The sequence below is a fragment of the Xenopus tropicalis genome, chromosome 1 (assembly GCF_000004195.4).
Source record: "Xenopus tropicalis strain Nigerian chromosome 1, UCB_Xtro_10.0, whole genome shotgun sequence".
Taxonomy (NCBI): domain Eukaryota; kingdom Metazoa; phylum Chordata; class Amphibia; order Anura; family Pipidae; genus Xenopus; species Xenopus tropicalis.
This window is the reverse complement of record NC_030677.2, coordinates 172,954,433-172,979,109: the sequence shown is the minus strand read 5'-3', so window position 1 is coordinate 172,979,109 and position 24,677 is coordinate 172,954,433. Positions and strand designations below refer to the sequence as shown.

The following is a 24,677-nucleotide window of genomic DNA, read 5'->3' as shown; positions in this document are numbered from 1 at the left end:
ATAAGGCAAATTACAGAAAGACCCCATATCTGCAAAAACCACAGGTCCCAACCATCCAGGATAATAGATGCCAAACTGGTGTATATTTCTTAAATATCAACATGGAAACATGTTGTTGATTCCAGCCTATTAATGCAGAAACCCTGTCTCAGTCCATCATTTTGCTGTTTGCATTCCCGAGTAGCTAAAATGATAATCGATCCTTTTTTAATATTTTTCTGGGCTTGGCGTTAGCTACACAATGAATGTTTTTAGGAAGTTAAAGCAGTGGTGACACATCGTGACTAAGCAGCTTATTCATGGCATTTGCAGTCCATTTGCAAGAAGAAAGGGATGTGCATAAAAATAGTAAGCAATACTTGTAGAGGTAAAATAAAGACATGTCCCTAAGACTACTGCTTGGTAGGGCTGCTTCCCTGTGTATAAATGCAGGCTGAGAATTGTCCCTGTAGCAGTAGGCTTGATGTTAATAGCACACAGGGGTGTTTTAAAGACCCCAGCAACTGGGAGAAAACCATCAACATCACAACCTTTCCATCAATCTGTCACTGATCTGTGGAAAAGGCACTGCCTAAAGGACACAAGGAGTGACAGGCAGTTCAGCCCTATGCTCACATGAATATCCATTAATCCCAAAGCATCATGGAAGTCTTGACTATTTCCTGCAGTGACTTGCATAATCTCAGCAAGATTAAGGATCCAAAATGCATTTTTGAGGTTTTGCTATTATGTTTTGTTTAGTTCTGTGTTCTGGGTGTGAATACAGAGAGTGGAGCAAGTACTTCAGAAGAGTAATAACCATTATTGGAAATACAAAGTTTTTTTTTATCAAAATAATAGTTTGAATCTCAGTAATTAGCCAAATTATGATGGAGACATGAATAGATGAATGCTTTTTTTAAATGTATGTTTGAATGTGAATGAGGGGCAGGTTCAGGCAGTGATCGTAAACTTTTTTTTATGATGTGTTCAAAGTGCACTAATTAGCCATATAATCTCTATGTGTTGACAACTTTGCAGCAGTACAGGATTAAGGGTAGCAAGGGAATTAGCCTTGATCCTCAGAAAGGGCCCTCATGGCCAGATAAGAACTTTGGTAACTGATTTAATGTATTTCTTTTTTTGTGATAAATGTTTTTAGTTTTTTCATAAGCCTAGTGCCACACACGGCCAATTCTCAGCATGCAGAAAACCCAGGCTGAGAATTATCCTCTACATTGGCCCCATCCACCCACCTTTCCTGCACCTGGGCACAGACAATGCTTCCGGGTGCAAGTAAAGTAGGAGGCTGCTGCCAATATTCTCTCCGCAGGCTCAGGATTAGCACTGTGTGGCACTAGCCTAAGAATGTCTAAGCTGCATCCGTTTAGCTGTTACTGAAGCAAGGCTGACTTTAGATGCTGGAGTTGTAGTTTAACAGCAGCTGCATGTCTCACCACATATTATGTTATCCCACTTACAAACACAATGCTAATTTATTAAACAAACCTGATTTCCTAGAGGCTGCATTTGGTGGTAGATAGGTAAATGTATATGCATATACTTTCTGTTTTCTTAATTGCTGCTGTAAGAAGAATAAATTTACATGTCATTCCTAAAAAAGTAAGTGTGCCATGCTAAATTCTCACTGATGCCCCTCATACCACTGATGAATCTAGCCTCAAGGCTTATGTTACACAGAGCAGTTCAGATTGCAATATTTAATCCATCATTTGCAATTTTCTCGTGCCTGCCAGCCGTGGCCTACTTTTGCACCAGTGAATCCCATTTGCCTGCAGATTACATTTTCTTGTAGCCAGTGATGCTAAAACACATAAATTATGTCAGGATTGTGGCTTGAAGAATAAGAAACAGAATAAGCTAAAAGGAAATATATACTTTGAGTTGTATTTGCATTTTATAACTGGTGATTATATTTACATAGTGTATTCTAGTTGAGAGCCTTATTTATCCATATAATTTTGTGTATTGGTATGTCTTGGAGACTGTATCTGTCACAGCTAATGTAACTTTATGAAGTCCTAAATAAGACCCACATCCAACTTATAAAGCTCTTAAGTAACATTTACTACTTGGACATGCTATAATGATAATATTGGAACTAGTTATACTAGTAATTGTTATGTTGGTAAATTGATATAAATGTATTCGAAGAAGTAAAATGTTACAGAAATCATTAGCATGTTGCTAACTGCAACACATTAATTGTACATTTTGTAACAATGTGTAAATTGTATTTCCAGTTAAACAGTGTAGGTGAAATGTGCTATAAACTTGTGCAGTAACTGCACAATATCTGATAAGATGTTGGTTTTATTGCCCTGTTAAGATGCTAGGTTCATAGAATAGTGGGTGTGTGGCTGGGGCAAAAGTGTCTATACTCTTGGTCACTGGGGTGTGTATATATCAGTATCTGCCTCACTCTAAAGCAAAGCAGCACTCTTTGGATTCATGTCAGAGTGTCTCTTTTAAGGCTTGAATATGCTGAGCCCTATACTATAAAGAAAAGTACAATATTGCCAATATATGCCATAATAGCACAGGCTTAACACAAGGGGTGAACCATATTTTTCTTTTGCACTTCTAATTAATTAAGTGGACTTTATGTAAAATTAATACAATAATATGTCGGATCTTCTGTTCAGCTTCTTTTTTGCAGTAAGAATCCACAGTAATTTACCTCCCACTCACTGATGAAATGAGAACACTGTATACTTGGTGCTTTAAAAATTTGTATTATTAATTTTTAAAAATCTTCCATAATTTTATTTGTGTAGGCCTGGGGGTAGCCCAGCATGGCTGCTGCTTCGTATGACCAGTTGTTAAAGCAAGTGGCGGCACTGAAGATGGAGAATACAAACCTTCGACAAGAATTAGAAGACAATTCCAATCATCTTACAAAACTAGAGAGTGAGGCATCAAACATGAAGGTAGGTTTTTTCTTAATGCCTACAAGAAGCTAATTCACCCTGGCATAATGTAACAGTGGACTGCAGAAAATAAGAATTTCTTCTGTACAGAAGGCGCAAATGTTCTGAGTTGTGAATCAATACAAACATTTTTGAGCAGGTATCATAACCTCTGTCTGCACACAAGCACCCAGTTTAGAAGATAGTCATGGCCCAAATTGTTGGCACCCCAGAAATTTTTCCAGAAAATAAAGTATATCTCACAGAAAAGTATTGCAGTAACACATGTTTTGCTATACACATGTTTATTCCCTTTGTGTGTATTGGAACAGAACAAAAAAGGGAGGAAAAAAAGCAAATTGGAGGGCCTATGGGCCTATGGGGCAAGGGAAACACTTGTGCGTAAGAGCCCTAGGCCTGGCAAAGTACTTCAACCACTTCTTTACCTTTTTTCATACTGAAGCGATTGATTCTGGGACTCGGTATCCGTCTGATTTCCAGAAAATATATCTGTCATTTAGAAATTATATCCACACAAATACTGAAAAGTACAGAAAGATTCTAATTATTTAATGTAAATTTGGCCTTAAAGGAAGCCTGTAATCAAACCTGTTCTAAACACAGCATATGCTAACTAAATGTTGTATTATTTCTAGCTGACTGGTTTTAGCACAGTTTAAGCATGATGACAGCATCAGAGTATGCCATACAGGCTAGTCCCCAATAGGAGCTGCTCATGCCTTCCCGTAATACATAGGCAGAATCTAAATGTGATTAGTACTGTAATAAAGCCAGCTCACTCATTGTTTACAGCAGATTTTATTGTTGTATACTTTCTCACAGCCTTCTGGTTGTATTAACCTATTTACCTATTTTTAACCTATTTTTGTAGCGTTCTCTCTCAACTGAGTAATGAGAACTCTCCTTAAAATGTCTGCATCTGTTGATCAGGGTTTTCCCTGTCATGAATTGGCTATTACTTTTTTATCTGTAATGGCTTGCACGTGCTCTGATACTGAACCTACAAATTTGAACAGACGCGGGTTAGCTGTAGCCTGGCTTGCATGTCTAAGTTTATAAAGGTTTATTGAGAATCTGTTTAGTTCCCCAATATTTTATAATAAAGCAGTGGCGCCCAAGACATCAATCGCAGTGTACAAGTTGATCACGGGATCAAGATTCCTGCTAGACCACAATCTCCATATAGTTACATGGGGTTGAAAAAAGGCCAGAGTCCATCAAGTTCAACCCTTCCAAGTAAACCCAGCACCCACAAACCTATACTGACCTATCTATAAACTCGCATACATAAACCATATATACCAACATCAATACTTACTGTAGATTTTAGTATCACAATAGGCTTGGATACTATGCTTGTTCAAGAACTCATCCAGGCCCCCTCCTAGAGGCATTAACAGAATCTGCCATTACAATAACATTACTAGGAAGGGCATTCCCCAACCTCACTGTGAAAAACCACCTACGCTGCTTCAAATGGAAGCTCTGTTTCTCTAATCTAAAGGGGTGGCCTCTGGTGTGTTGATTGTTTTTATGGGAAAAAAGAACGCCCCCTATCTGTCTATAATCCCCTCTAATGTACTTGTACAGAGTAATCATGTCCCCTCGCAAGCGCCTCTTTTCCAAAGAAAACAACCGCATGCCTGACAGTCTAACCTCATAGTTTAAATCTTCCATCCCCTTTACCAATTTAGTTGCAGTCTCTGCACTCTCTCCAGCTCATTAATATCCTTCTTAAGGACTGGAGCCCAAAACTGCACTGCATACTTAAGGTTACACACATCCCACATAGATTCCTATATTATTAATGGGTCTTTTCCCTAACATTTGGCACCCCCCCCCCCCCCCCCCCCCCAGTAGTTTAGCCTTTCCTTCTGCTTTAATAATACATCTTAAGGCACTACCCCCTTTACTCATTACTCATTACAGATCTATGAAAAAATCCCTCCTACTTGTGCCTAGCATTTACCCTGCAGTGACACATGGGGAGATTAGTCGGTGTGCGACACGGTGCCACGATTTGCCAAAGTCACCCGAAGTTTCCTCTCAAGGCAACTTCGGCAAATCCCGGCACTGTGTATGCCATCCCACCGGCAATTTACATTCTAGCTGGTGGGATGGCATTGCGGGGAGATTTGTCGCATGGCAAATAATCTCCCCATGTGTCACTGCCCTTAGACTGTAAATTCTACCCTCTTGTCTCTTAACATCCAGCACTTCATGTAATCGATTTTTGTGCAGGGATTTTGTGATTTTTGTGATTTTAAGTTTTCCCTTGTATTACACCAATTTATTTAGTCCAACCAAAGTATAATGCGTAATACATTTCCTGGATTTTACATCTTTTTTTCTGGTCCCCAAAATCTAAAAAGGGGTTCTACAGTATTTCAGTTATATTGTTGTACTGCATTCAAGTACAATACAAATGTATAATAATATACATGATGCTGTATTGAGCAAATGAATATATCATCACATTAAATACTGACTTAGTCATTATAACTTTGATGCAGTGTTCTTAAAAGCTCGGCCTCCTTTTGGAAACTGTGTTCTGTTTATTGCAGAGCAGAACGCTTCTTGGAGTCTAGCTATCAATCATAGTTGGCAGACTACAGAGAAAGTTCTTTGCTTAGCAATCCATATCCTCAGCACAGATAAACATAGGGCAGAAGATGTGCATACTTTGGTTTCGCCACCAACTGTGAAGTGTCAGCACATGAAGCTTCCAGCCTGACATGATGCTTTCAGCTGTAGGCATCACAATGGACAGTCTTAATATTTATGAAGTACTAAAAAATGCACAAGCTTTTTCTAAAGCATCTGTAAATGTTAAATCATCTTTCTTTTATCTACATATAGTAAAATATAGATTGAGTGCAATGGTATATATCATTTACATGTTAACAAATTTGCCTCCATCACAAAAAAAGGTAAAATGAATGCTATTAATACCTTGTAAGTAGGCCTGGACTGGCGATCTGTAAAATGTCATTATTTATTGGGAATGTGGGGGTGGGTTGGGTTGTTTGGGCCTCTGTGTACTTGAAATGCCAGGGCCTATTTTGATTCTCAGTCTGGACTATCTGGTAGACAATAACTATGCACCAACTACCTGCCAGGATCCAGTTTATTATGAAGTATCTTACACTGTACAGGGAGATTTTACTTGCATACAGACATGGCTTTGAGGTGTCACTTCTGATGTTGAGGGACTGAATCACTCTGTATTAAGAATGATGATGGGAGTGTCTGTGGGCAAATGGACACAATACAGAGAGGGAGAAAACACACTGAATGAAATAAATAGGTAAAGGTGTTTTAAGTGGTGAGTGAGACATGTCAGATAAGGTAAACACAACAGTATGCAAGAAAGTGAGCTACAGTGAGTTATAAAAAAGGCTTGTGATTGGGCAAGAGATGCAGGTAGAGGACAGAATGTGAGGACAGATTTTGGTGTTTATTCCAATACACTGTACAAGTTAGAAGTATTGGTTACTTTAGGGCTTGTGCAGTTTTTTTTTAATGCATTTACAAATACATGCTGAGCACATTAAAAGCACATTATACACATTTATATGCATTTTTTTCATGCGCAGCTAAGTGCATTTTTGTCCATTACAAATGAAACCCTCTATTCCACTGAATTATGTTCACATTTCAAGCTTAAGAAAATGCAGAATGTTGTGTCTAATAATGCAGCTGATCACTTATGAGTACAACCAGGCAGAATATAACAGAATCAGTTAGTGAATGCATTTAGGTGCACTCAAACCTGCATTTCAAAAGCACAATGAGCACATAAACAAAAAAGCTTGTGAGTACGATCCCTTATTGACATTGTGATCTGGCAAGGCTGAATTTACAGTTAGAAAATTAGTATGTATTGGCTTTGATAGGGTACACTATAAAGCTGGCCATACATGCACCAATATAATTGTACGAAACGTATAACTTCATGAGGGCTCCAGAATTATCATCCCGATCATTTTCGACCATGACGATTGGTCGTTTAGTCAATTAAGCTGGCCATACACGTGGCGATCTGACAATGTTTCGTGCGACCATCGGTCGCACGAAACATCGTCTGATCCGCCACACACATTCAGGGCTGAAACAGCAGATAAGGAGGTAGAAACAATAGGATTTCTACCTCCTTCTGCCGATTCAGCCCTGACGGCAGATTTTGGTCGGGCACCTTCTATGGCGCCCGATCAAAATTTTCTAACCTGGCCAATCGGCGAGTCGTCCGATATCAGCAGCTTCCTGCAATATCGGTCGACTCGCTGACATGCCATACACGCACCGAATATCGTACGAAACGAGCTTTCGTACGATAGTATCGTTGCGTGTATGGCCAGCTTTAGACAGGTTAGAACATTTTGGTCCGATAACAAAGCCATTGCATTTGTTGTGTATCTGATGATATCCTTGGGGGACCTACAATGCATTTCTGGGATTCTTGTCTGCCAATTATTTTATGTTTAGAATCACATTAACATTTTGCTTTAATGAGATTATTTATTTAAGCGGATGTAAGTAGGAAATTTTATCTTCTGTCATTAAAAATAGTTACTATATATAAATGAATTCAAAATGTGTTGTTCTTTGTTAAAAAATCACAGCAGAAGGAAAGCTTATGTGTCCTTGAAGGAATTGTACTTGTAAACCTTCTATGATACTGTATCTGCTGTTATATAGTATAATCAATGTACTAGTGTTCCATACGCAAGGTCATTGGAAAGAAAATCCAACACTGGTTCCCTAGGGTCTTCATCCTCTTGACTGTGCATTATAGTGGACATAAAATGGGATTAAATCTGTTGCCCTGTATTTCGAAGCATAATGCAAAAACCAGGAATAATACTAATAATAAAGCATTGCTTTATGGTGGCCTTGCCTTGCTGATGTCAACTACCTCAATTAATACAGCACTGTAACTTCTTTGGATTTGAGGTATAAGGTATAGAGTAATGTTGAATTAAAAATGGATTTTCTTCCGTTCTTTTTATATCCTTTGTTTAATAAGCAAAATGATGGCTACCTGAATACTGATTGTATGTTTAATGCAGGAGGTTCTCAAGCAGCTACAAGGAAGTATCGAGGATGAGGCAATGGCTTCTTCTGGCCAGATTGATCTGCTGGAGCGTCTTAAAGGTAACAGCATTTTACATTTTTCATTTTTATTTGGTTTTTTCCAAGCACCATTAAAACATACACTTGCACATTCATTTACATTTACCAACAGGACAGGAAATTACATGGATAGGTAATGGCATATATATCTGACAGAACTGAAAACAGCAACAACTGTCGCAAATTAAGGGGGGCATTTATTAACATTCTGATTTTTGTGGTTTTTGTAGTTTTTGAAACCATGACCAAGTTCATTTCTACAAAAGTCAGTCATTTTTTTTAAAAGATCCAAATTGAAAAAGCACGAACACAAAAAAATTAAAAAGCCCAACAAAAGCCAGTGTCGAAAACCTCTAAAACCAAGAAGCAAAGAAATATCTTCCATTTGTAAAAGGGACATCTGCCATTGACTTCTACATGATCTCGACAGGTTTTAGATGGCATATTTTTTGCATTCCAGTTGTCCCGGTTTTATTGCAAAATAAATAATGACAAAAAATTTTTCCCCACTGCGACAAAATTGTATTTTGGCATCAAGAAACTGGAAGCAAAAAAAATCAAGCTCCCCTAAATCCTTCAATCATTATTAAGGCTTATTATAAATACTGGGCAAATTTGCACCATAGCAACCAATGAGTGATTGGCTTTTTCAGCCAGCTGCCAATAGCACAGTGAAAACATGCATCTGATTTGTTGCCATGGGTGCTGCCCAGGAGCAAATTTGCCTGGTGTTTATAAATGACCACCGTGTTTATGGCACATACAGGGATTCATTGCAAATCTGCAAAACTAAAACTTGTTATGTACCCTTTAGACCCTTTTTCTATTACTCATTTTTTTTTTCTCTTTGTCTGCCCTTTTAACTTTACAGAACTAAATTTAGACAGCAGTAACTTCCCTGCAGGCAAGACTAGGCCAAAGATGTCTATGCGTTCTTACGGAAGCAGGGAAGGCTCTCTCTCTGGTCATTCGGGTGAATGCAGTCCGGTCCCTGTGGGTTCCTTTCAAAGAAGAGGCCTTTTAAATGGAAGCAGAGAAAGTACTGGGTATCTGGAAGAACTTGAGAAGGAAAGGTAAGCTGAATTCTGATGAAAGTCGAAATATGAATGTGTTATTTAATATGGGCCTTTAGGGATGTTTCAAAATTGCCTTTTACATAAATCAGTCTCTGTATTCTTTCTGAATAACTAAGGCCTACATCTTGTTAACTAAACCTAGGCTCCATATAGAAAAATACATGGATACTCAACCTGGCTATGCAGATATAGGGACAGAATTGTTATATATAATATATTATTTCATATTCACACATACTTTATTGTTACCTTTCTGATTAAAGGATGATACTTATCTCATTAATTTATATCAGAGTTCCTTATTATTGCTTCTAGTCTGACAGAAATCACGGGGCCCCTCACAGCAAAATTTTCTGGGCCGTCCTCCTCCCACGCCCTGCCCCCCAATGGCCCCTGCCATCATTATAAAGGACACATAGACATGGGTAGCCAGGGCCCCCTATAACATGGGTAGCCATGGCCCCCCTAAAATATTGGTAGCCAGCATGCTCCAGCGTCCTTCCCAGCATCCTCCGACTCCCTCCAGCTCCCCCCCACCAGTGACTTCCTGCGGCTCCCCCCCCCCTCTTAATATGTGCCCCGGCTCCCCCCTGCATCTGCACAGCTCCACCCAGCATTCTCCAGCTCCACCCTCAGCGACTTCCTCCAACTCCCCTGCAGCTTTCTCCGGCTTCCTCTGGCTCCCCTACAGATTCACCCGGCTGTGTCCTCTTGCTATGTGCCCAGCTCCCCGCTGTATCTACACAGCAGATTTAGGGGCATATTTATTATGCTTTGTAAAAAACGGCGAGAAAATTCGCCACACATCGCCACGCTTCGCCGTGTAAAATTGGCGAAATTGTTTTACGCGTTTTTTTCTTCCACTGGAACTTATGGAAAATAACTGTGTAATATCCAGCGTTCAGATGGTGATCTTTTCCTTTATTTTTACACAGCTTTTTACTCCGGTTTTTCAGCGAATTAGTTTTACACAGCATAATAAATATGCCCCTTTGTGTATACAATGAAAGTACTGTCACATGCTGTCCTCAGCATGTTTTCCTGTAAAATGAAAAAAAATGGCGTGTATATTATACAGTCAAATGTTTTTTTTTTGGTGTTAGTGCAGGGATCTAGTGAAATAGTACCACCCTTTATAGTTCAATAACATAGTAGCCACTGTCATCACTTTTATATCGCAGTTTTAGTTTATTAATTTATGTATGATTTTTTTTTAATTAGTTTCATAATGTATTTAGAGTAACCACTATTAGTGCTTTATTTGACAGCATACCCATTTGGATCATTTACAGTTATAGTAGTGAAATTATATACTGACTTATTTATTACTATATGGATATATCAGTATTTTTACTTATTAACAGTTGCATGTCTTTATTGATCTATATAGTGGTAGGCTAACTATTAATATATATTATATACATATAAATGTTTCCCATCCATTAGTATAGATTTTTGATACATTTTGATTGCCTTTGCATTTCTGCATCAAGCAGCATTATACATTTATATCCATCTTCATCTTAGGTTATTACTTATTGCTGAGCATGAAAAGGAAGAAAAAGAAAAGCGCTGGTACTATGCCCAACTTCAGAACCTTACCAAGAGGATCGATAGTCTCCCACTTACAGAAAATGTGAGTCAGCTCTTCTGAGTTCTAGTGTCTGTTGTAGAATTTTTATCCTGTTTGTCATCCTTCGTGTTGCCAGTACAGGTATAGGATCCATTATCCAGAGACCAGTTATCTAGAAATTTTAAAATTAAAATCTCCCATTTTTAAAAGTGATGTCCCTTTTCTCTTTAAAAATAAAACAGTACTTTGTAATTGCTCCAAACTAAGCTGCATAAATCCATATTTGTGACAAACAGTCCTGTAGATTTTATTTAATGTTTAAATAATTTTTAGCAGACTTAAGATATGGACATCTAAATTACGGAAAGATCCTTTAATCCGGTTAAACCCTAGCATTGTGGATAATAGATCCCATACCTGTACTACTTCATTGTGCTGGCTATTGATAATATCCCTAAAATGCTTTGCGCTTATGAAATTCATGAGCATTTACATTTTATTCATTTGCATCTGCATTGCTTTCATGTACATGTTGTTTTAACATGTCTATTCACTCATTCTGCCTGTCCTTTCGTAAAGCCATTCTGTGAGATGAACCTTTAGCTCTAATGCTATTTGGTGGCTTTTCAGTTTTCTCTGCAGACTGATATGACCAGAAGGCAGCTAGAGTATGAGGCACGGCAGATCAGAGCTGCAATGGAGGAGCAGTTGGGAACATGTCAGGACATGGAGAAGCGAGTACAGGTAAAGCATTCTGTCATGCATGCCTTCTTGGGGTTGTTGACTTTTTTTTTTTTGCCATTGGGGTAGTGCACAAACATTTTGTGGCCCAGCACTTTCCAGCTGTGGAAGGCATTGTAATAATGCTAGCAATCATTCAGTTGTTCCTGTGGGAATCACTCTGATCTCACTGGTGCATTTGTGGTTGCAGGCGATTTTCATTGTAATGAATGGAGGGTGATTCCAGCCATTTTTTTCATTCAATTGTCCACCAAGTTTGAAAACACTCAGCCAACGAAATGCTTAGATCACCTTCTGTGAAATTTCCCTGAGGCTTATGGCACGTCATTTTTTTTTTTGTTTTGTTTGCATGTTTCTTAGAAACAAAATTTCACAAATCATCTCAAATTTCTTCTTATAAATAATGGAAACCACTGGGCTTAAAGGTGTAATTCACTTTAAAATAATATTTTAGCTTGACAAGGCAGGGCAAAGAGAGTAGTAAAATAACAGTGTGGATTAGTGGGTGATTTGTCTAGGGTCCAAGCAATGCTCAGTCTTTTTCTACAGTGATCTTTCTGGCATATCTGGTGTTACTGCAGATCTGATTATTTGTTTTCTGCAGTGATCAGTAGTTTCTGGGCCCAAGATTTCCTGCCTTAGGCCTTAATTTGTTTTATTACTCTAATAGACATTGTAGTGTAAAAAATGGCAATGTAAATGTTTGTTTTTTTTCTTGCAAAGTACAATATGTATTCACTTAAACAAAGCAAAACTTTATAGTATGTACGTGTGGTATTTTTGTGAAAGATAATGTGCAAATAGTTAAAACCTTTTTTCTTAAATTGTGTAACTAAATCCGCTGATTTAATTTTGCATAGTTTTTTTTTTTTTTTTCCAACTCCAATAGTATTTTCAAGGGGTTTATATTCACTAGACACCTGTTGGGAAATCTGATATCTTTATATTATAGATGGTTGTACATAGATGGTCTTACATAGATGGTCGGCTACATTATTCCACACATACAGGCTGCTGGTGATGGCCTGAAGAGCTTTTGTTATTAATTAATTTTATTTATTTGTGTGTGTGTGCACCAGATTTGACATTTTCCCCTACAGGTAGCATGCTATAAGGGAATACCTATAGGCTTGGCAGTGGGGATGTAGTTATCTAAAGATGGCTGCCACATAACTGTGTTTTCAACTGCATGTTGATGACAATCCACACATTCCTTATTCCCATAATATTCCTTGGTTACTAAGTTGGTGCATTTTTCACTGGATTTTGTTCTTTTTACAGACAAGAGTGGGCAAAATCCAGCAAATAGAGGAAGATATATTACGCATTCGGCAGCTATTGCAGTCCCAAGCAGCAGAGGCAGCAGAGGTACGTTTGTAAATACCTTTTCACTTTCTTTTAATATTAAAGGGGTTGTTCACCGTTAAATTAACTTTTAGCATGATGTAGATAATGCAAGTCTGAGACAGTTTGCAATTGGTCTCCATTTTTTTTCATTATTGGTTTTTAAATTATTTTAATTTGGAATTTCAGCATCTATCTAGTTACTGAAGTCCAGTTTAACCTAGTAACCAGGCAGTGATTTAAAGAAGAGAGACAGGAATATGAATAGGAGAGGGCCTAAATAGAAAGATAAGTAATAATACATAAGAAAAACAATAACATTGTGGCACCAGAGAGTAATAATTTTGTGGCTGCTGGGGTCAGTGACCCCCATTTTAAAGCTGGAAAGAGTCAGAAGCGGATAGCAAATAATTGAAAAAAAAATATAAAAAATAAAGACCAATTGAAAACTTGCAAAGAATAGGACATTCTGTGACATACTAAAAGTTAACCTGAAGGTGTCTCCAAGCTGATTTTGTCTCTCCTGGCTACCAAATGGGCAGTCTTTGTCTTGAGTGTCCTGTCTTCTGTTTAGATCTTTAGGCTATTTCATATATGTTGATGTCTGTGCCACCACATTCATATTCCATTCTAGACAATCATTACACAAACTGCTTTATATAGTATTTCTGGTATTCACTCCATTATATCTTTCTTAAATGATTTGTGTTGATAATACTGCTGGAAATCAAGGTATGTCTTGGCTACTAATGAGGATGCAGAAAATCTGAGATTGTGCTGAAATTCTGCTATTTTTTACCATCATGTAAATTGACACAAGACTACATATTGCTTAAATCTAAAGTACACATACATATATTTGTGCATTTCAAGAGAGTGCAGGCCTTAAGGTTCATTGCAGAACTTGGTTCTGATATTTTAGGGTGTAGTTTATGACCTAAATCAGTGCTGTCCAACTAGTGACCCCCCTCTGTGTGGCCCCCCACCTGTCTGGCTGCTTTAATGGCTTACCTTTGTGTAAACTTTAAATGGTATCGGTATTGAGATTAACTGGCCCCCTGCATGGTCCACACCTCAGATTTAGGCTGCAATTCCCCTGTATTTTTTAAACATGTAATCCTCTGTAATATTTACACCTTTTAATCTCTGCATTGTTCACCCCCTGCATTGTTAACACCTCCGACTCAGACTGTAATCACACACCTTCTTCACACCTCAGACTGTAGGAGCAGTGCCAGCATTGTGTCACTGTATGTAGTGCCTGCCCTATGCTGCCTGCATGTATTGCACACATAGGCAGCATAGGGCAGACAGCATGGCACACACAGGCAGCATAGGGCTTGAGGGTATGGTACACGCAGGCAGAGTATGTCACACACAGGCAGCATAGGGCAGGCAGAATTTAAGGGTGTGTCTTAATATGACATAATAAAATTCTTTCACATATGAATGATGGTTGATATCCCTGCAGTGAGCACCAAGCATTTGGGTTTTTGCTTTTGCTGGGCTACCACCATTAATGTGGGCATGGTCTTAAAAGCTCTTGTGATAACATGAGGGTGTGGTTTGAATTGGGTGCAGTTTAAAAAAGGGGAGTGGTTAAAACTGGCTCTATTAGCGGCCCTCCACTATGTATGCTAGAGAAATTCTGGCCCTCAGCACCCAGAAGTTGGACAGCATTGGCCTAAATGATGGCAGATCAGTTAGTGTTATTGGGCATTTTTATTCTGGGGCAAGTCTGCTTTGATTACACCTCCTTTAGTGCGGCTGCAGGCCAGTTAGCTGTGTCAGCATACATGAGGGCACTCCTAAGAGTGCAGGTGTTAAAGTCTTTTTGTAAGATTTATAAGTATGGGTGAGAGCAGCTCTGCTATTCTACAAGCTTTTTCACTTCAGGTAAGCTAGGTCTGTTAGTACAAATAATACAAGCCCTATACTGAGGGCCAATGAGAGCTGTATTTGGTGAAATGTTTTTAAAGATTACTTATCAAATCTACCTGGTTTAGGCCTACCGCCTCTAAATAATCCACACCATATGCTGTAAATATAGCAGGACAGGGATGTGGTTAACTATTAGAGCATTTGTTCAAAATTAAATAACCTGCGGACCTGAAAAAAAAAGTAACTGTCCATGTGGATCTGATTTTGGGGTGACAAAGATGGTTAAAAATAGATACCCACTTGTGTATACACAAGAGCCTAATATACACATCAAGATAGACCCGGACTGGCAATCTGTGGATTCTGGCAAATGCCAGAGGGGCTGCTGTAAGATGCCATAGACAGTCACTGTTTAATAGGCTGGTGAAGGGCTTCTTGGGCCTCTGTCTACTTGGAATGCCAGGGCATATTTTGAACGCTGGCCAGGCCTGACTGATAAAAGACATTGGCATATAATATCTGTTTGAATAGAGGTGAAAAGCTGTACATCTTGTTCACCAAGCAAATTGAAACATGGGTTGAGCACTTACTGGAAAAGAATGCCGTTGACTTTATTTTTAGTCAAGCTGCCTCGAACCAGAGGAAACAAAGCGATTGAAAGAAAATATAGATTGTAAGCTCTACGGGGCAGGGACCTCCATCCTCTTGTGTCTTTGACTCTTAACTTATTGCAACTGTATTTATCTTGTATCTATCTGTATTTATTGTTATACTTTGTATTTATCTATTATAAACTGTACAGCGCTGCATACATAAGTAGCGCTTTATAAATAAAGATACATATACATACAAAATACCTTAATATTAGGCTAATGTCTCATAAAGATCCCTGCTACCGTGGATGACTAATCTCTCCAAAATGCCTTTCGACCAGCTACAATACAAATCACTGGTGGAAAGGTGCTTCGGTTTTCCAAAGTCGCATAAAGTTTCCTCCTGCAGGCAGCTTCATGTGACTTCGGAAAGCTCAAGTGGTGCACAGGCCTTTCCACCAGTGATTTGTATTGTTACCGGTGGAGAGGCATTTTGGAGAGATTAGTCGCCCACAGATCTATTGCGGGTGACTAAATCTCTACATCAGTCTTAGTAGGATTTCAAGGAAACAACAAATAGTAATAATTAAACCTTATCAGACAACTTGCATGTAAATTGGTGTACAATGCATCTTTGCCACTGCAATATTCTCAAGAAAACCAAGCCAAAAGTTACTTCTTATTCATTTGAATGGTAAATGCACTGCCTACAGGTTCAGGTGGATTAAAGTATTTTAACTTCCAAGGTTGCCATGTGTGTTATAGACAATCGTTTAACAATATTTTACTGTCAATAAGATGTCGTTGCTGAAGTCCCAGACAGGCACATAACCACTGGCTGGTGTATTGTCAGACAGTCTCTTGTGCCTGTCTGACTAGTAAGGCCCATAGACCAGACTTAGAAATGGAGCTCTCCGTTTGTGTCGGTGGGAAGTGAGTTGCAGTAATATGTCAGTGTAACTATTATAAAAGGTACATTAGATTCCATAGTACTTAAGTTAAATGTTTGTTTTTATTAGAGAGAAAAGAGGCAACTGTAGCCTGTTTTTTTAATGTAACATTTCAGTGATTTTTCCTCTCTTACTGTGTGATTACATTAGATTCCCCTTGATTTTATATTTGATCCCAGGTTAACATTAAGTCTGTAGTAACAGTACCTGAAAGTGCAAGTAAGTAAGTACATCTTTTGTGCAAGCTAAAGGCTGTGTATTAGTGCCAGTCTTGCTTGGCACAGTAACATTTAAGTACTGCAGTTACATCCGCCTAATGCCTTTGACAGTTTGGATGATAGTAATTCTGTTTCTAAATGTAGCTACATAATGAGTGCTTTATTAAATCACATGGCAAATGGGGCAGCCCAAGGGAACACATGGCTGGGTTATAAGATCATGAATATCTGTGTAGATAGCTTTGTGGAACCGAATAATAGAATAGCTGAGTGGCTCTTTGAAAGGAGAAAATATGCCCAATTTAGCCGTTATATTGTTTATTTTTCTTCTATCATTTATGTATGCACAACTTTTTATGCCAATCACATACAATAATTTTTTTATTTTTATTTTTTTTTGCAAAGTGCAAAAATGTAAAATTGAGTGCTTTTATTCACAAAAGTACTTGGAACCATGAATGCTCCAACAGCGAGCACCAATGTGCCCACACGACCTGCTTTGATGAATTTTACACATGGTAGCAAGGGCATTCATTTGTATCTGTATTGGTGCATCACCTGCTAGTATTGGCTGGCACTTCTGGCTCACTAACACTGGGCAGTAGCCCATGGCAGCCAGTCAAATATTTGTTTTCATTGTGTTACCTGTAGCTGGCTGAACAAAGCTAATTACTGATTGGTAGCCATGTGTTAATGTCCAGATTCAGAGTAGCCCAGAGTTCATAAATGAGCCTTAGGGTAGGGACAACAGGCAATACTGTATGTCGGCCTATGTGCAGCTACACTGAGAGGATTTTGGGCTAAAAATGCATACTTTCCAGGGCAACTGGCTGGCCTGCTTCACTTGGTATAGTTTTATTAGGAATTAATATTAGAGATGTCTGTTAAAAACGTTAGCAAACAGAAATAGAACTATGAATTTATACCTTGTGTGTATATCTTGCCTATAGTGTACTACTTTCCCAATACCGTACATTTTTACATGTAACTTTTTTTTTTACTGTATGTGAGGGTAATTACAGGTGTAGGATCTTCTATCTAGAATGGTGACTTTCTGATTATTTTACATAATTGGGATCTCCATACCTTAAGGCTACTAAAAATCATTTAAACATTAAATAAACCCAATAGGATTGTTTATTACAGAGAATTGGGAAATTGTTTTCATAAATTAGAATTATTTGATTAAAATAGACTCTATGGGAGATGGCCTTCCCATAATTCAAAGCTTTCTGGATAACAAGTTCCTGCGTAAGAGATCCCATAACTGCCTAAGCCGAAAATAAGTCTACTCAATAACAAATATAAAGTAGCAGATGTTAAATGAGAAGGAAAGGCTAAGTCACTTGGGGGTGCCAAAATGTTAGGCACCCCCAAGTCACTTTAGGCTAATGCCAGACGAGGCGTAGGGTGGATATTTTCAGCAAGCGGAAAAACGCTTGCTGAAAATACAGGCCTACGCCTCCTACGTGTGCCTGCACCGGAATGAATGGAATACGCTCGGGTGCAGGCACATGTAGCCGAAATACGCATAAAAACGCAAGACTTTCAAACTCTTGCTTTTTTATGCGTATTTCTGATACATGTGCCTGCACACCTATTTTCCGCTTGCTGAAAATATCCGCCCTAGGCCTCATCTGGCATTAACCTAAATTGCTTACATTGTACCCCAGGCTGGTGCCCCTGTTAGGAGAAAACCGCACGAGCAAAAAAGCTCACAAGTACCCCGGGCTGGTGCCGTTTTCTCTTAACAGGGGCACCAGCCCAGGGTAAAAGGTAAGCGATTAAAGTCACTTGGGGGTGTCTAACATTTGGCACCCCCAAGTGACTTAGCCTTTCCTTCTCCTTAGGAGACAGAAGGAGGGAGGGTGCCTGTCCTGTAGAACTTACAATGTCTAGTGATATTAGTTAATGAAATAATGTATTGTATCTTAGGATAAATGATTCTGAGTAGAACATCAGCCTTTTATAAGTTTCTTATTTAGCTGTATAATGAAGGTACTACATATTCTATTGAGACACTGAATTCAGTAGTTTTATGTATTGATTTTTCTCATTGCATTACAACAGCATAGTTGCTAGTGGGAGGTATAGCAAATATACATTGCACTGATGTTTGTGCCTGTTATTTCTGATTACAAGAAGTGCCATTGTTCTGCCTGCCCTTGCAGTATTTATTCGGCTATTACCTAGCGCTTTTGCACTGCTGAACGAATGTAGCGTGAAAGATGCATGAGGTCATGTGACTCTGCAGCTGCGGCTGCTCCTTCCAGCAAGCTGGGTATCCCCGTGCTAGTGGTGTTATAGGCTCAGCTGCTGGAGGATGTTCTTCCCATGTCTCACAGCGCATTCTTTGTCTGCCAGATCCCCAGCCGACACTTCCTTTTTATCTGCCCGTCTTTCCTGAGTTCTGTTGTTCCAGTTTTAGGCTGTGAAAGGGTTCAATCGTACTGAATTAGTAACTGAAGAGGCTAATGCATCCACAGCTCAGAGAGAGAGAGCAGCTGAGTCCTGAGGCTTGCTTTGTCTCATCTTCCATGTAACTCCTGTCTGTTCTCTCATTAACAGCGGACTCCACAGAGCAAGCATGATGCAGGCAGCAGGGATGCCGACAAGCTGCCCGATGGACAGGGGACCTCAGAAATCGTTACATCCAGCAATGTTGGAAGTGGACAGGTAAAGGAAATTGAATATTGCATTTTTTAAATTAAAGATTGCGTGTATTTATCAATTGTTTAGTTCATTTATATGCATATTTATGGCATAGAGTATTGCATGGAACTATATGGCTTTAAACACAGTCTCGTTTGATTTCATTGGAGCAGGAGGGCGGGCCATAATTCTATGTGAATGATGTGGAAAAGCAGTTCTGTATTGCAGTGAGTGGGTGCCTCGCACATTTCTGCCTAAAGGCTGACATTTTCCTTTGTTCACAGTAATTGCAGGGACAGGGTTTTTCTCTTATTGCACTAATGTAGTACATTGGGCGACAAGCATGATTCTCACATTCCCTTCAGCCTTCTGCAATAGGTCATTACATTATTGTGCCAAAATTATTCAAGATTAAGGGGAAAAAAAGTGTTAAAAACAGGCACACATATTATATAGACTGGATTGGATTGCCTTTATTGTAATGATACACTTTTGTACTGTAAATGTGCTTAGAGACAGTTACATGTTGGATGGGGAATTGGGGTGCCAAAATGTTAGGCACACCCCAGTGATTATAATTATTTTACTGGAACCCCGTATCATTGCCCCTGTTCCCTAAAAACTGCACTGCCTTTGGGTATTTTTGTAGAAGCTTGTTCTGTCTTTTCTCTAGGCCTGGGCATATGTATGTGCAAAAAAAGTCAGCATTTTGCACAAAAAGTAGTATTGCTGGTGCAGTACTTGCTAAATAAGTAAGCAAAGTTTTTTGGTTTTTTTTGTTTTTTGTATACAGCAGAATCCAAAAAAATATTGCTGCAGCACATTCCTAGTAGATTTACTATATGTCCTTTTTGAAAGAAATTAGTGGAAATTTCTATTTATGGTAGGTAGTGAAATTTCATTGGCACCACCATAGTACTGATCAGTAGGTTGTATATGCCACAGCCCATAAAGATTTTTGTAAAACACACCTGCCCTAAACGCACACTTGTAAAACTGGTTAAAGGTTCATGCCAGAGGATGCGTTTCCTAATAAACCTTAAGCACTTCTTAATTATTTTTACACTGCACCATATGTTGCACACTGCTCCACAAAAGAACAGTTTTGTAAAAGTGCAATGTTATATATGTGCCTTTGAATTTGTTGCTTTTATGTTAAAAAAAATATATATTCTGTAAAATAAAATGTCAAAGGCATAGTTTTAACCGTAAATAAACTGCAGATTCTGCATCCAACATTCCCTGCCATAGCATCTATAGCCCATTATTATTTTGTCTAGGGCAGTATTAAATGCTACAGCAAACATGACCTTCGAATAAGTCATTACATTATTAACACTGTAAGTGCTAATTATGTATTTATATAGTCATAAATTCTTTGTAAAGTGTACTTGTATAAAAAAAAATTGGGATTAACTATACCTTTTCATCTGCTTGATAAGTGAGAATTATCCTGACAATAAAAAGATTTGTATTTGTGCAAAAGCCTGCATTTTGACAGTTTCATGCTATTTGACTAAGATTTTTATCCATTGGAGCAATGTATCACCCTTGGAAAATTGTCCTCTCATCGACCTCAAAACATATGAAAATACTTAATGGGGAGTAAAGTAATCTGAAGTCACGCAAAGTTTCTTCCTGCAGGCAACTTTATGCGACTTTGGAAAACAAAGCAATGCGAAGGGCTTTCCAACGGCGACTCCTATTGTTGCCAGTGGAAAGCCATTTCGGAGCGGTTCGTCGCACGCAGTAACAGAGATCTATCACTGGCGACTAAACCGCTCCTTGGTTCTTACCCTTAGAGAGTACACAAATCACTGTAGTCAGAGATCCTATCTCAAAGCTATAGTTGATATTACTGTGGCATTGATGCCTTAACACAGTGGTTGCCAACCAGTGGTTCGTGAGCAACATGTTGCTTCCATTGGCCTCAAAGTAGGTGCTTATTTTTTTAATTTCTGGCTTGGAGGCAAATGTTGATTGCATAAAAACCAGTGTAATGCCAAACAGAGCGTTGTATAGGCTGTCAGTCCACATAGGGACTACCAAATAGACAATTATAGCCCATATTTGCACCCCCAGGAACTTTTTCCATGCTTGTGTTGCTCCCTAACACTTTTTCCATTTGAATGTGGCTCACGGGTATAAAAGGTTGGGGATTATAATGCATAACAAAGGAAGCACCTCCCATCGATTTTCAAACAGTGTTATTTTAGTAAAACTGAACATATTTTAAAGTACCAATTGGAAGTGAATAAAGAATAATAAAATCCTTTTTTTTTCTATTAAATTTTGGGGTGATAGAATCACTTTAGAATGGAAGTTTTTCTTCAGACTTCAATTAACATTTGACAGTAAAATAATGTTTTTCTTGAGATTCTAGTGTTAGTCAGGGAAAGAAATTTTAAAGTGAAACTAATTCATCTTTGTCAAGTACATTGCATACAACTGAGCTTGTGCCTGTGTTTAATAAGGCTGCCATTATACAGTGGAACAGGTGCAAAAAGAAATGGCACTATTCAGTAAATCAGCAATCCTTATGTCTGTTCTTTACATGTTTCCCTATTTATGTTGACAAACATAGGTATCCTCTCCATTGCAGAGTGCTTGGACACCAATGTGTTCATTTCTTTGTTCACTGGTGATTTCAGACATGTATTTTGAGCCAGATGGCTGCTTTTTGCGGTTATGTGGTCAGAGCCTTTCTTGGGGCATCTGGGGAATATCCTGTTGTATGAATACTATCGCTGGGTGACTTAATGGACCAGCCTGAAATCCTTTTGTACCCCTGAGACTGGATCCGTATGCTCCTCTCTCTCCTTTTTTTTTTTTTTAAGTAGTGAATATTTTATGGTGTCGTGATAAGATTTGCTGGCCGGTTAGGGTCTCCATGTTCTTATTCTGTACTTTAACACAACCACGACTTGTTTATAAAATATTTACTGCAACCTATTTGTTTAATATCATAGATGGCTTTCAAAATTCAACCGATGTATCCAGTTTATAATGGAGTTTATTACAAATGCTTTGTCATGTACAGAATGAACCATTTTTCTAGCTCTGAACAAAACGACTTGCATATCCACCCATCTTACTTGGCATTAATAGTAACTTTTATGCTATTACAAATAATATTGCAATATTCTTTTACATTTGTTCTTTTATGCACCATGCTGATGTACATATATCACCGGTCATTATATCATAGGCGTGGCGCACAAATTAATGGTGTGTTATATTAGTTTGTATTTATTAATTGAATCTCCCATCTTAGGCTGTGCTTATTTATTCACTTCCTCCATGTCGATGTGTTGATTCTAGGGTTCATCAAGTAGAGCAGATCACGACACAGCCAGTGTTATGAGCTCTAACAGCACTTACTCTGTTCCGCGAAGGCTCACTAGTCATCTTGGTACCAAGGTAAGGGCTGTATGGCAAGCCTTTGATTAGTTGTATATTTTCTGTCCTAACTCTGATTCTCTGCTAACATTTCTTTTCCTCTGTGCCCCTAAACAAACATGGAAAATTACTAGTCTACATCTGCCAGCAGGCTGTCTCTTTCATGTGCTTGAATTCCAAGAAAGTGACACCCATAGCACTAAAATAGTAGCCAGTCTGTAATTACAAAGGCTCTTTTTGCTGTGTGTATTATCATTTGAGGTTTATTGTATTTTAAAAAATGTAAATGCTTTAGGACTCTATAAAAAATGGCTGTGGCGTAGACAAAGAAAGCCTCCATGTGATGCCAGATTTCATACATACTCAGGCTGATAACATTGATCCCTAACAGATAGCTACTTTGTGTTATGTTACATATTACTTTTCATGTCATAGTTTCCAAAAAGCAAAATACTTCTGTTGCATTTGTGAATGACTAGACCCTAACTATAACCTAATTGGCAACTTTGCTTAAGTCTTTATTATCTGCTCAATTTCATGGGAATCGTACTTCCTTTTTGCTTGTGTTTTGTACTGCTAAGGTCTTTACAGTAGGCATTAGCTTGTATGGAAATATTTATATGCAGGTTTTACATTTCTGTGGCAATTTTTAGATTTGTTTGTGATAAATGTCTGCTAATGTTTGAATATTTTTTGCTCTCACTCTTTCTCACCCTTCCTGGGGTAATTGTAATCACAGCAGAACAATATTTATGTTTTTTGGAATGCATGCCAAGATTTTTTCAAGGGAGCACACTTGATACAAATAAAAAAAGTGAAAAAAAATTCCTATGCTTGTGTGCACTTACACTATCACTCTGTGTTAGTGAAAAAATTGTGTGCATTTTTGTATGTGTGTTTGTAGGCTGGGTAGACGGGCACATGGCAAGGGCATGCATCAGGGCAAGATGGCAGGGCACTGGGAAGATGTGAAATGAAAAAGCCACCACAGCAGGCATATATTATCACATCTACACATATTGTACTGGGCCCCTTGGGTAATTGCTCTTAGGGGTAATTTGTTAACCAACTCTGCTAGGGGTGGGGGAACAGAGCAGAAAAGCATTGGCCTCCCTTTACCCACAAATTATATATGTGGCACTAAAATGGTCAAAGCAATTTTGTTTAGAGCATGAGCAATGTCTGTATGGAAATAGCATAAAGTATAAAACCTGATTAAATGATACCATACTACCGCTACTGTTTATTTCACATGATACCTTCCCATATTGTCTGTGTTCACCATGTTGTGTTTCCTTGTGTCTATAAACAGGTGGAAATGGTATATTCACTTCTGTCAATGCTTGGTACTCATGACAAGGATGACATGTCTCGGACTTTATTAGCCATGTCAAGTTCTCAAGATAGCTGCATTGCTATGCGCCAGTCTGGGTGTCTTCCTCTTCTCATTCAGCTATTGCATGGCAATGATAAAGACTCTGTGCTGCTGGGAAACTCCCGTGGAAGCAAAGAGGCCCGTGCTAGGGCTAGTGCAGCTCTACATAACATCATTCACTCTCAGCCTGACGACAAGCGAGGGAGAAGGGAAATCCGTGTCCTTCACCTCTTGGAGCAGATCCGAGCTTACTGTGAAACGTGTTGGGAATGGCAGGAGGCACATGAGCAAGGAATGGACCAGGATAAAAACCCAAGTATGTGCACAAGTGTTACGATGCTGGTAAACTGCACATTTATACAGCACTTTCATCATAATACATCAGCCCCTGTCCCAGTGGAGCTTACCATCCAAAATCCCTATTGCATTCACACACAGCATGGTGATTTTTATCAGGAACTAGTTAACCTGCCTGTAGGTTTTTGTAGTGTGAGAGTAAAGGTAGTACCCAGCGGAATCAAACTCAGGACCTCAGTGCAGATACTTGGCAAAGCTAATACTAATTGGCTTCCAAAGAAAGCTGTAAAATGTTATAAATAAAACCCATATATAGATTTTGCCACTGTTGTTCGAACTGCTATAATTTAAATCTTTTTCTTGCAGTGCCTGCCCCAGTTGACCACCAGATATGCCCTGCTGTGTGTGTGCTGATGAAATTATCTTTTGATGAAGAACACAGACATGCAATGAATGAACTTGGTATGGACAAATGATTGTGCACCTACGGCTCGCAGGCTTTTCTTTCTTAGGCA

General features: G+C 38.7%; 1 protein-coding gene across 5 annotated transcripts in view; it reads left to right on the top strand.

Moving 5' to 3' along the window:
- The window catches only part of apc (adenomatous polyposis coli), a 68,646-nt gene that overhangs the window by 31,788 nt on the left and 12,181 nt on the right, over positions 1-24,677 (top strand). For all 5 annotated transcript variants that reach the window (XM_004910465.4, XM_002936411.5, XM_004910464.4 and 2 more), the window contains 10 exons: positions 2,778-2,930; positions 8,000-8,084; positions 8,935-9,136; positions 10,667-10,775; positions 11,343-11,456; positions 12,735-12,821; positions 19,008-19,115; positions 22,413-22,511; positions 23,803-24,181; positions 24,529-24,624. In XM_004910465.4, coding sequence (XP_004910522.1) covers positions 2,796-2,930; positions 8,000-8,084; positions 8,935-9,136; positions 10,667-10,775; positions 11,343-11,456; positions 12,735-12,821; positions 19,008-19,115; positions 22,413-22,511; positions 23,803-24,181; positions 24,529-24,624 — 1,414 coding nt within the window. In that variant the 5' untranslated portion in view covers positions 2,778-2,795. The remainder of the gene's footprint in view (positions 1-2,777; positions 2,931-7,999; positions 8,085-8,934; positions 9,137-10,666; positions 10,776-11,342; positions 11,457-12,734; positions 12,822-19,007; positions 19,116-22,412; positions 22,512-23,802; positions 24,182-24,528; positions 24,625-24,677) is intronic.